The 12263-nt window shown below is 44.5% G+C and overlaps 1 protein-coding gene across 1 annotated transcript in view; it reads left to right on the forward strand.

Moving 5' to 3' along the window:
* The window catches only part of IGF1R (insulin like growth factor 1 receptor), a 1701728-nt gene that overhangs the window by 947778 nt on the left and 741687 nt on the right, over window positions 1–12263 (forward strand). The window contains exon 7 of the mRNA XM_069625053.1: window positions 11180–11394. Within this exon, the coding sequence (XP_069481154.1) occupies window positions 11180–11394 (215 nt within the window). The remainder of the gene's footprint in view (window positions 1–11179; window positions 11395–12263) is intronic.

Raw genomic sequence — 12263 nt, forward strand, 5'->3', positions numbered from 1 at the left:
AACTGATTAAGCAGAGCCTTGCACTCCTCCTGTTGTTGCAGAGTCAGATCTGAAGAGTGCTAATCGTCCCCTTAGGAGATCAGGGAGAGGGTCACTCTCCTCTCTTGATAAGAGCCTAGAAGCAAAGCTTCTAGTTCTGGTCTGGAAACATAAGCTTTTAGACGGTTAGTGTGATTGACACTAGGGGCCTCCTTGGGGTTGCCCAAGTCCACTAAATAATTGACCTCTCCAAGTTTACCCACAACCTTGAAGGGTCCAATCCAGTTGTCCTGTAAGGCCCTCTGCCTTGTAGGTACCATAACTACAACAAGCTGGTCTGGAGTAAACTCGACCATGTTGGCCTTCTGGTTATGGCAATGTTTGGCCAGAGCCTGACCTGCTTTCAAGTTATCAGAAGCTTCTGTCGTCATGAGTGACATCCTCCTCCGGAGACCTAGCACATAGTTTGTGACTCTCACTGGCTTGAGGGAAGGAGCACTCTCTAACCCTTCCTTGATCAGGGCCAAAGGGCCTCTAACCAGATGACCATAGAACAGTTTAAAGGGACTGAACCCAACCCCTGCTTGAGGGACAACTCTATAAGCAAAGAGAAGGCATGGCAGTTGAAGGTCCCACTTTCTTCTAAGGGGTTCCTCTAAAGCACCTATCATGCTTTTCATAGTTCTGGTAAACCTCTCCACTAATCCATTGGTTTGGGGATGGTAAGCTGTTGTGAACTTGTAGGTCACTCCACAGTTTTTCCACATGGTCTGCGTGTAGTGGGACATAAAAGTTGACCCCCTGTTAGTGATGACCTCCTTTGGAAAACCTATCCTGGTAAAGATACCAAGGAGGGCCTTAGCCAATGCCTGAGTAGTAACAGTTCTAATAGGTATGGCTTCAGGGTACCTGGTAGCATGGTCTACCACAACCAATATAAATCGGTTGCCTGAAGAAGTTGTAGGGTCTAGGGGACCAACAATGTCAATCCCCACCCTCTCAAAAGGAACTCCCACCTCTGGGAGCGGCACTAAATATACCACATTCTTGGCTCCACTCTTGCCAGAAGTCTGACAAGTGTAATAGGTCTTACAAAATCTTTCTACATCAGACCCCATCTTGGGCCATTAGAAATACAGAGATAGCCTCTCTGTGGTACTCTTGAAACTCAAGTGGACAGCCAGAGGGATCTCATGGGCTAACTGTAAGAACTGGGGTCTCGCCTCCTGGGGCACTACAAGTCTACTGTAGTCTCCTGGGGTAGACTCAGTAGGTTCACTGTAGAGGAGGCCATCCTCCCAGTAAAGCCTATGCTTCCCTGGCTCTTGCCCTTTCAGCTGGGAAGTTGTCTGTTGGCGAAGACCTTCTCGAGTGCGGCACTCATTGTGACCTCTGCTGAAGTCTGCCCTAGAGGGTCCGCCTTCTGCAAGTACAATTTGCAGTTCAGGGTGGTCTTTAGGATCCAGATCTCCAACATAGGGAAGGTTATCTTCCAGCTCTGTTTCACCAGTAGCTGACTCCTCTGAGTTTGGTTGATCCTCCCACTCAGCCTCAGCTGGGGAAGGGGTCACTGGGGTGATCTGGGACTGTCCTCTCGGGGGTGAACAGGTTTAGGTGTAATACCTTTCTTTCTCCCAGAGATCTTGGGTTTCCCCTTTGTCACTTTATATGGCTTGGAAATAGAAGGGTGGGACTTCCTGTGGTCTTGGAGGTAAGAGGAATCTCCTCAACCTCCCACTGAAAGTCTCATATGGTTGCCTCTCTGGACAATCTTGTTTGCTCCTGCTTCCTTTTACTGGGAGCCCTGGGGGTGCTAGATATAACTACAAGAGTTTTCAAATCATTACCCAACAGGACTCTCCCAGGCACCTAATTTTGTACACTGACAGGTATTCATGCAGTCATGTTATTGCACTGGACGAGAGCTGGCAGTATTGGAACCATTTGGATTGATCCTCCTGCAAGTTTAGTGGGACATTTGGGTGCCTTCACCACATCCTCAGGTTTGAAAAAACATTCATCAAACACTGTGATGCTTGCCCCAGTGTCTCTAAGGGCAGGGGTCTCCTGACCATTTACAAGTAAACTGTCCTTATAATATTCTATTGTGTTATCTGGTATGGAGTTGTACACATTCACATTCTGTTTTTCCCTCAGACCCAGGGACACTAAAGCAACATTGGCTTGAACTCCAATGGGGTCTTCAGCCATAAATTGAAAGTTACCACTTGCCATATGAACTTCTCCCTCATAAAGGCTAAGGAGGCAGTGTAGACCCCTGAAGGTTTACCTTTACATCTGGGATCCCCTTTCACATGATCAGTAGACCCACATACAAAGCATTTCCCAAATGTTCTCTGGAATGGGGGCTTCTGCTGACTTCCCACTGGTTTGGCACCAGAGGTTTCACAAGACTTACCAGTTTTCCCATGGGACTTACCCTTACTATGTTTGTGGCCCTCTTTTGGATGGTTGGAATTAGAATTCTCTTTTCCCTTTTTCTTGTGCTGCTTCCCCTGATCTTTTTTGTGAGTTGCCCCAGAGTCCTTGTGAGTGGCCCTGTTGGCTACCCACAAGTCAGCAGCCTGTGGTAACTTTTGGGATAAATCTCTTTTGAATCATCCAAGAGCTGCCTCCACTCAGGAGAGCAGGCATCAAAAATAGATTCTAACAAAAACAGATTTCTCATTCCTTCAAAGGAGTTCATTCTTTAACCCTTAACCCAACCATCTGTTCTTTAAACACTCACATACCCAGGTAGCCCAAGGGGTACCATCAGTCTTTTTGAGGGTCCTGAACCTCTTAAGGTACTTTGAAGGAGATTTCCCAAATCTGGCTATTAATGCCACCTTCACAGATTCATATCCTTTGTCTCAGTGGCACCCAAGTTCATTACAGCATCACAGCCGTTCATGGGGTGCCAAGACATGAACCAAGGAATTCTGATTTCTTGAAGACCACAGGTGTATTCAAACGTACCCAACCAATACAATCCATCATGTTTTGCATCATACGTACTCACTGCTTCTTTGGGCAGGAAAGGCTTCTTGGGACTTGTAGATCTAGAAGACCCTGGTAGGGAAACAGATTCAAGAGACTGTCTTTTCATATCCTTTTCATGTTGCATTTCCAACTCGCTCAGTCTGATCCACCTGCCACATATCCACAGCCTGACATTTGAAACACAGAAGCACAGCGAATGCACCACACTTGGCATTTCCATTTCCCCCACACCTACCTAAACACAAATCACAACACCACAATCACCCGCTCAAATGGCCTCCTTCAAAACACAGAAACCCAGCAAAACACCACCACCAACCATAGTTCAATGCTCCTGACCATCAAACAGGAAGCCAGACACCTAGCAAGGACCAGTAAGAAGGACCCATGCTCCTGTAACAGGACACCCATCCAAGACTGCTGCTCCAAATACAAAATAGCCATACCCAGCGCCTAAACTGCCCTATAAGTATGCCCGAATCACACACTAAAACGTTTTAGAGTCAAGTCACTTTCCAAACCACTTGCCGCCTCCCAACTCTCCATGCAACTCCATCATGGCCCAGTTAACTCAAAAAGGCACATCAGCCAAGTTCACCTTACATCCCCACTCCGAAACCCTCAGCACACGGGGAACACTCCATTCCGCTGACCAAGATTCCCTTGTCACCCGCCCAGCCAAAACCAAACCAGGACACTTTGTGGATGCTGTATGCTAAGCTCAGGCTTAATCTGACGGCATCACCACCCTAGGTCAACATCAACTCAAGCCTCTCTAACGGCACCATCCTCTCCACGCTGCAAAAGGTTAAAAACTCCACTTTTTCAAGAAACTGTCCCTCTCCCCCACATTCTCTGAAAATTCCTGCCATACCTCACCAGAATCAAGGGACACTGTCACGAGCCAACTCCAACAACTGTAAGGAAGGCATGGTATCAACCATAAGACAGACACAAGTGACTGCAGTTCAAGGGTGTTTATTGAACTTGTACAAGTGTGTGATAAATGTCTATCTAAACCTAAATCTACAGATGGGAGCAAGCTGCGGCCATCAAATAATATTAATGCAGTGCTAGTGGAGTCTTGTCAGAATAAAAGGGCATATACTAAAAAACCTATTGCTAATCCTTACCACTGATTAAGCAATAATGTGGGGCAATGTTCATGAACAAGAAAGAAGTGTTCACAAAATGATATGTCATGATGTTTGGCCCGGTGGCCTCCCTTCCCACCGTTTTCAGCACGGGACAAGCCACGTCACTTCAACTAAGCACACACACTGGCTTCTGCGGCACAAGGGTATAGTTAAATGTTCCCAGTTCCGGACCTTCTGTGTCCAAGTCTCTTTACTTCTTGCAAGTCTATTGACGCAGAGGGCCTGCTGTACCAAACGCAATACGCAAACGTTCTTTTCCTTTTACCAGTAATCAACTTGGGTGTTCACCCTGGATTCCCCCTAAGCCGGGCTCTGATCATTTTCAAAACAAGGTTCAGAGAATTATTCTTCGGGTGACTCCTGGTTCACCCCTGATCCCCCTCTGCTGGCCTCAGATCCCTTCCTTTCATTCAATTAGTCTCCCTCAGCTGGGCTTGGACCAATTGAGTTGTACATTAAACTATCAAAGACTTTTGATAAGGTTTAGCTTGACCCGTTGCATGACCACTTCAATATCAATATTTATTTCTCATACACTCAGCATCTGTTGGATACCTAACAGAGACTGAGCACCCACGTGTTGCTGGACCACTCTGTGTATGGTATCTTTTCTTGGCCTCACAAAGTCCAATTATAAAGTTCAACTACTTCCTTTGGGTTCCAGTTGTATTCACGTCGCTCATCACAAACACTTCACCTACTATTCTCTTTATACAATGTTGCCACTTGCAACCTTGGTTCAAAACCCAAGCTAGTTTGGAATCAGTTTCTCTGACTCACCGGCTGGGCTATCTTTTCTGATGCTGCTTTGTTGTAGGAGCCAAGGACAGTACCACAGCTGCAACCGCTCCTCCCCGCTTTGGTTATCGACGCAGGAGAGCCCTGGGTACCTCCGACACACTGTGCAGGTTTGATCAGCCTTAGTTCCTGGTCTTCGGTTTCTTACTTTCCAAGGCACACGAAAGTAGCGGTCTTTACAGGTCAAGGGTACTTACCTCTGTGTAACACTCTCTAGTATTGCCGTCTTTCACCTTGTATTAAACTGCCATCTTGAAACTGCCGTTTCCTTTTGTGTTTTGCTTCACTCAGAGTGTGCTTTCGTACTCCACCTTTTATCCGTGTGGGGAAGTGTGATGAAAGTCAGGTGTATGTAATGATCAGGAACTGCTTGACCCTACCTGACCATTGTGTTGGGATATGTCAGGTATGGTTTATAGTGATAAAATCAAAACCAAAAAAGTTGAATGTCAAAATGTAAAAAAAAAAGTCGCATTTTTTTTAATGCTTATTCAAAATGGGGGGGTTTCCCCCCAACCCCCCCCCCCCCCCCCTTTTTTTTTTTTTTTGTTTTACCCATTTTTTTTATTCCCGGAACCCAAAATAAATATATAATTAAAAAAGAGGGAATTCGACTTTTTTTTTTCGACATTTATTTTTCGACATTATTGTCATTCAACTTTTTTTTCGACATTTTGACTGACCACCGTCAGGTATACAGCTCCGTTGTTAGTCCGTTTTTGCTCACGGTGAGCTGTCCATGAGAAAGTGGGTGGAGTTCCTAAGTAGCCTACCTGGAAAGATGCTTAAAAAGGTGTTACAGGGAAGGGGCTACCGCATCTCACCATCCAGTGTCCCACTCCCACTTCCACTCCCCGAAGACCCCCCTCCCCATCCAGGTGATCCTCCCGCACTGATCCACCTCCAGGAACTGGATCCAAAAACGATGGCTGTGTCTTGGCCACCTGGATGACAGATCCCCGGGGACTAGCGGGTGAGACACCTTCAGGTTTCCCACACAACACATCGCTAACAAACTCCTCAACCCCTTCCAATCAAGTTTCTTCCCCGAACACAGCAGTGATATTGCAACACTTCACTTGCTGGACAACCTCCACAAAATCACTGACAAAGGACACACAGCCCCTCTAGACCGGATTGACCGTTGTAGCTTTCAATACTATTGACAACACCATCTTCTTAAACATCCAATCCGATAAGATGAAGCTCTCAGGCACTGTCCTCAACTGGTTTACATCCTTCCTCACTGGCCGAATACACTTTGTCTCCATGCACCACCATCAATCAAACCCCACCATCAATCAAACCCGCCACAGTCAGTCTTGCAAGTATCATCCCCATCTCCCCTCTTTTAAACCTATATGTTGACACCCTCAGACAAATAGCTACCAGAATTTCCACTTTCACCAATTAGCAGACATCACAGAAATACACTTCCAAATCTCCTCCCCCCATACAGCTCCACACCCTTGGATATTGTCTCAACCATGTGGATGGCCATCCATTCTCTCAAACTCAATGGGTCCAAAACAGAATATCTCCTCATCTGCCCCCTCTCCAAACCAGACCATAGCCCCTGATCAAAGAATTCACCAAAGACAATCCACATATTTCCCTCTCTACACCAGTCACGTCCCTAAGCTTCACCATCAACCCTCACCTCTCCTTCACAGACCACATGGCCACCATCACCAAAACATGCAACTTACTGTTACACCTTCTATGCAAGATAAAACACATCCTTCCCCCTGACTAATTCAGGAACCCAGTCCAGCCCCTAGTGTTACTAGTCTATGGCTACCCTAGCTGGGCTCATCATTCTTGGCTCCCCTTCACTCCACCCACTCTATGCCGCGCTGGCGAAGGGGCACAGACCGCCGGCAGTTCAATCACAGCGGTCCCACTTAGAACTCACACAGGAGTGACAATCCCATTTTGGCTTCTCCCGGAACAACTACCGTATTGAACATGCTGCCTTTTGTTAGAACGGTGTCCAGTCAATTCGTCGACCTCAAATTGGTCGAATGACATTTGGTCGATGCAATTTCGTCGAAAACCATTTCGTCGAATTTTTTTTTTTAAATTATATATATTTTTTTTGGGTGTTCGTTTAGGCAAAAAAAGGTTTTTTAAGGCAAAAAAGGGGGGTTGGGGGGGACCCCCCCAAAACAATAAATAAATAAAGGGTTAAAATAGAAAAAAAAAAATTTGACTAAATGGTTTTCGACCAATTTGCTTCGACCATTTGTCTGGTCGACCAATTTTTTTCGACGAATTGACTGGCAACCGTTAGAACTCATTCCTATCAACAGGCTCCCTATAGGAATGGCTGCTTTTCCGAAGATGAATTCTCCTACCTTCCTCAGTGTACATAGACACTGAGATGCCTTGAGCCACTGTGCTCCCTGGATCCGACTACATAGGATACTTCATCCATAAGAAACTCCCGTCCTGATGAAGGCCTACACCACCATAGCTCACCAAGCTTATCTTTAAAATGGCCGAAACACTGTTGTGTTGACTTGTTTGTTTGTTGTTTCAACTCTAGATTGTTTCCACACAATTGTGCTGATCACCTGACTATTACTTCACTAAGTTCTCTAGTTTCCTTGCCAAGGAACCCATAGGGAATGCATTGGCAAAAGAATTTGGTATTTCACATATTTGTCATTTGATTCATTTATCTCAGGTACTATACTGTGTATGTTTTAATGTTGAATATCCTATGGTCTACACTTACTGCACATAAATTAAATCTGAACTGCAGTATACAGACTTTTTCGTAATTCTGTGTCCACCTATCATGTTGTGACAAATACAGGATTCAGTTGCTCTATTGTCAGCAGCTAGATTTCCATGACCTTGCTCATTTGGGTTTTTCGATATAGCTGTACCTACCTGGGCAAAGCAAGGCATCAACCAGGCACCCCGTTGAATATTTATTCCCCTGCACTCCAGACAGGACGCAGCAGCACAACTCATTCTACAACTACCCGAACCTTCACATCACCCCAGCTGTCTCCCCTCAACCGTCTGTCACCTGCGATGAATCCTGTGGAGCCCTCCCAAAAACCCTACCTAATGTCTACTCCCAGGTGGCCTCGGGAAGGCAGCTACTACCTGATCCTGACCCCTTGGTGTGGTATTAGCCGGGAGCATCACCCGGGAAGAGAAGGGCCCCAAGGGGACAGGAGGTCTCCCTTGGGAGAGGCACAGCATTTGTCTTTCTCAGTAGAGATGTCAGTGATCCCTGAATATGTAATGGCTTGCTGACAGAGTGATGGTTCCTTTCCCAAAGCTACTTATCCTGATGGTTGTGAAAACTAGCAGTCATTTATCAGGAATAAGACCCCCCCTTCACAAAGTTGTCCACACTTATGGTGATAAAAACTCTTGCAGTCAAATGCGAACATCAGAAAAGTCTCAATTTCTGATAAATATACCTCTCCTCTAAATCAGAAACACTCATTGAGTCCTTCTAAAACTCCTTTTAATGAGGTAATTAATGATAGAATGATAGTAGCTACGTTTAAAAACAATATCCAGAATAGGAGGTGATTTGAACATTGGAGACTTCAAGTCCCACAATGCCCAAAGTAATGAGATGAAGAAGAGGGATTCAGAGACATTGGTCTTCAAGGTGCAGCCTCGTAGTGCTAATTACCCACACTGCAGTGTGACTGGGTAGTATAAAAGATCACCTGAGGAGCTGACCATTAGGAATAGTAGATGGTGGAGTGCTTGCAGAGACTCCCTGTGGCAGTTGCAGAAAACTGAGAAAAGCAGAGACCCTGGTGTTGACTGAGCGGATGTTGGTCCTGAGAGTGTCTCCAATATTTAGGGCCTTGTATGCTGAGATTGCACGGCGGGAAGCATTGCTATGAAAAGCTTGACCTCCTTTGATGGCCCTGAATCCGGAGGTTGCGTGGCAGGAGGTTACCAATGGTAACTTGTGCTCCGGGGGCAGGCAAGCTCTGGAGTGTCCATGGAACTCTCCTCTGCCGACTGGCGGGGGCCACGGGAAGTGAAGAGAAGCAGTTTGCCATGCAGAGCGAAGCAGTGGAAGCAGAAGGCAATACGGCAGAGGAGCGAGCGGACGCGCATGCAACAGCCGGTGATTTCACTATCATTGTGTGACCCCAGAACGCTCCTCTGCTGACCATATTTAATCATTTTTAATACCGAACATATGTAAAAAAAGCTAAAGTGTCAGGATAAGAACTTTGGGAGCAGACAATAAGGTTATATTTATATATACTTATAGAGGTAAAACCCAAAAGAGGGCAATATTAAAAGAAGCTAACAAACTATCATTGCCAAAGCCAAGAGAGGGCAATATCAAAATAAGATAATAAGCTTCCTTGCCAAAGCCAAGAGAGGACAATTAAGAAGCAAGTTGATTGGACCCCCTATTGCCAGAGTGAGAAAGAGGCAATAGTTGGAAAATACCTAAACAAGCATTGTCTAAGCCAAAGAAGAGCAAGTGTGAGAAAAAGGGCATTATCACTGTTTGGTTTCTATAAGAGTGGGAAAACAAGAGTGGTGGGAGAGTAGCCCTTCTGGTAGATAGTTTTCAGGCGCAGAGGAGCATAACCTGCATTGCATGTGGCAATCACAAGTGTGGAATTAACACCACCAGTATGTCTCATGTCTTCCCAGAAGAAGTAGTCAATACTGATGTTGTTGAAAGTCAAAAAGACGTTAAGCTGTTTGAAGCAAACTTCACCACAGAAGTACTTGTAGTAGTACTAGAAGCATTTTGGTCCTGGCCGGCAGGTATACCAGGGCAGGGATTTTGCAGTGGTAGTCCTGGCAGGTGAGTGGACCAGGAAGAAGTAATTGAAGTACTGTGTTGTGGTTAAAGATTGTGAAAAAAGTGACAAGACCACTAAAATACTTTGAACTATTGTGGAATCATCCTGACAAAACATTGTTGTTGACACAAATGATTTGTGGAAGGGTTGAATGTCCTAAGAAGTTGAAAAAGAAATAAGAGATAAGGACTTTTTCATCTATTTGTAACTATTGGTAAAAGTCCAAGTGAGAGACATTTGGAGCAAGAAGAACTTTATCATTACAACTTTTTTGTAAAACAGAACTTTCCTATTTTGAACTGTTGATTGAAATCCTGCTTGAAATCTGGCAAAGGGGATTTCACCCAGGTTACAAGGAGAAACGGTCAGCAGGTTTATGTTGAACATAATTGTTATTTTTGTCATATTTTACTTGCCATATATTTCCTTTCTAGGTTTGTTGTATGTATAAGTGTGAGGGACAGATTGCTTTTGTTAGTGTTTCCTTTAGTTTATTAGGCAGGGAAATCCTCTTCAGGGTAGGGATAGTGAGGCGTTTGTCAAACCCTTTTGAGTTAATAAAATGACATCTTATGAAAAACCTTTACCAAGTTGTCCGCCTCACATTTCTGACCCCTCACACAACCCAGAGAATCACTTTCAAGGGACTCTGCAACATATACACAGCCATCCACCTCAAACCCCCCATCCTTCCTTCACAACAGACTGGAACTCATCCCCCACAAAAACACCAGAAAAGCTAACCAGAATCTTCTACACATTCAAGCTAATTTGCACACAAAAGCAAGCTTTCACGCAGTGGGTGCCCAGGGTCTAGACCCCCGTCTCAAACGTACCCTTTTCTCCAACCACCTAGACCACAACCCTACACCTCCTCACTATTCTTTGCTTATTCTAATCTTCCAGTCCTGTTCTAAAAACAGTGCATCTTTTTCCACCACCTCGGTTTTGTACTTTGCGAGGCACTGCAAGAGAACGCTTGAATAAAATAAATAAAATAATGCAACCACCCATCATAACCGGTCATTTTCTTGGAGACATTTTCTAATAAACCACATTTGTAATGTTGGCCTCTCTGAATTCTTTGTGAGTTTGCCTATGTTCTACAAAAGTGTCAAATATATTTGGTTGAAAATATGATTTTCTGTATTTATTTTCCAAACTCTCATTTAATGTCTGTCGTAAGTGTTGAGCATTTGCATTGTGCTGATGTTCGACCACAGAAGCGGCACACCTCCCTATAATGCCCCCCACCCCATATAAACTAGTACGCACCCAAATCTCTCTCCTCCCAAACGGACACTTACTCAGTGATGAAATTATTTATGAAATGTAACTTTTTTGTGAAGGATGCATGAGGCAATACAAATGTGGAGGTTACAGTATTAAAATGCGCTTTCTTAAACTGGTTTAATTTTCTTTTTCCAGTAACTACTCCTTTTATGCTGTGGATAATCAAAATTTACAGCAACTCTGGGACTGGAATTACCACAACCTGACCATTGACAAAGGAAAAATGTACTTTGCTGTTAATCCCAAACTTTGCTTGTCGGAGATCACACGCATGGAAGAGATGACCGGAACCAAAGGGCGTCAAAGCACGGGTGACATAAACCCCAAGAATAATGGAGAGCGAGCTTCTTGTGAGTACAAAAAGAATAGGCCTAAAGGACTGGATAACTTTGTTTGTCTTTCTACTATGGTTTACTCGACCAGGCCAGGTTGGGCTTCCGAGTGTAGGACATATTTGTGGCATCTGGGTGCAGCCATTTTCAAATTCAAGTAGTATATATGTATCAGTGCTGTCAGTAAGGTTAATAAGTTTACAATACAGTTGTTCAGACTTAGTTACTTGGATGCCTGCAAAAAGGTATGCTTTGTGTTATTTTTCAAGTAGGTGGTGATATCGAGCTGGTTGGGGGGGTGGGAGTTTTTCAATGGGCTTGCTGGTTGTGGCCTAAGGGGAAACGGTTGCATGCAGTTTAGACAGGGCTGCCTGTCAGAAACAATACTTCATGAGAACGTGCGAACAAGTATTTTGGGTCACTCGGCATGGGCTCAGGTGGCATTGTTCGTATATAGTATGCACAGAGTAAATGCATCTGGTTTGGCTTAGTTTATAAAGAAAGCGTTCTATGCATAAATCATTCTCGCTCAATTCAACTCATTCTGTAAATAAATTACCTATAAGAAAAATGTGGTTGACAAACGGCACCAATGTGAGTTGCGGGTTGTTCTGCATAAAACGAGCATTGTGGGAACATACGAATGAGCACATATTTTTATATTTTACAAGTAGATCTGCAATAGTGCTACAAGCGTGCAGTGCTTGGGTGGGTGTTGCACTACTTGGTGCACATTTAATTTATCAGCACTTAGTCTAACATAAAACATCTGCAAATCACAAACCAGCATAAATGCTAATTTGAACAGTCTCCGGTCTCAGGTGTGAGGCTTGAGCTGTCCTGCTTCAGCAGAGGACGACTTGCCATTTTTTTTTAGATTCTTAACT

This window comes from Ambystoma mexicanum, chromosome 11 (assembly GCF_040938575.1).
Source record: "Ambystoma mexicanum isolate Mex_15411 chromosome 11, UKY_AmexF1_1, whole genome shotgun sequence".
NCBI classification, from domain to species: Eukaryota; Metazoa; Chordata; class Amphibia; order Caudata; family Ambystomatidae; genus Ambystoma; species Ambystoma mexicanum.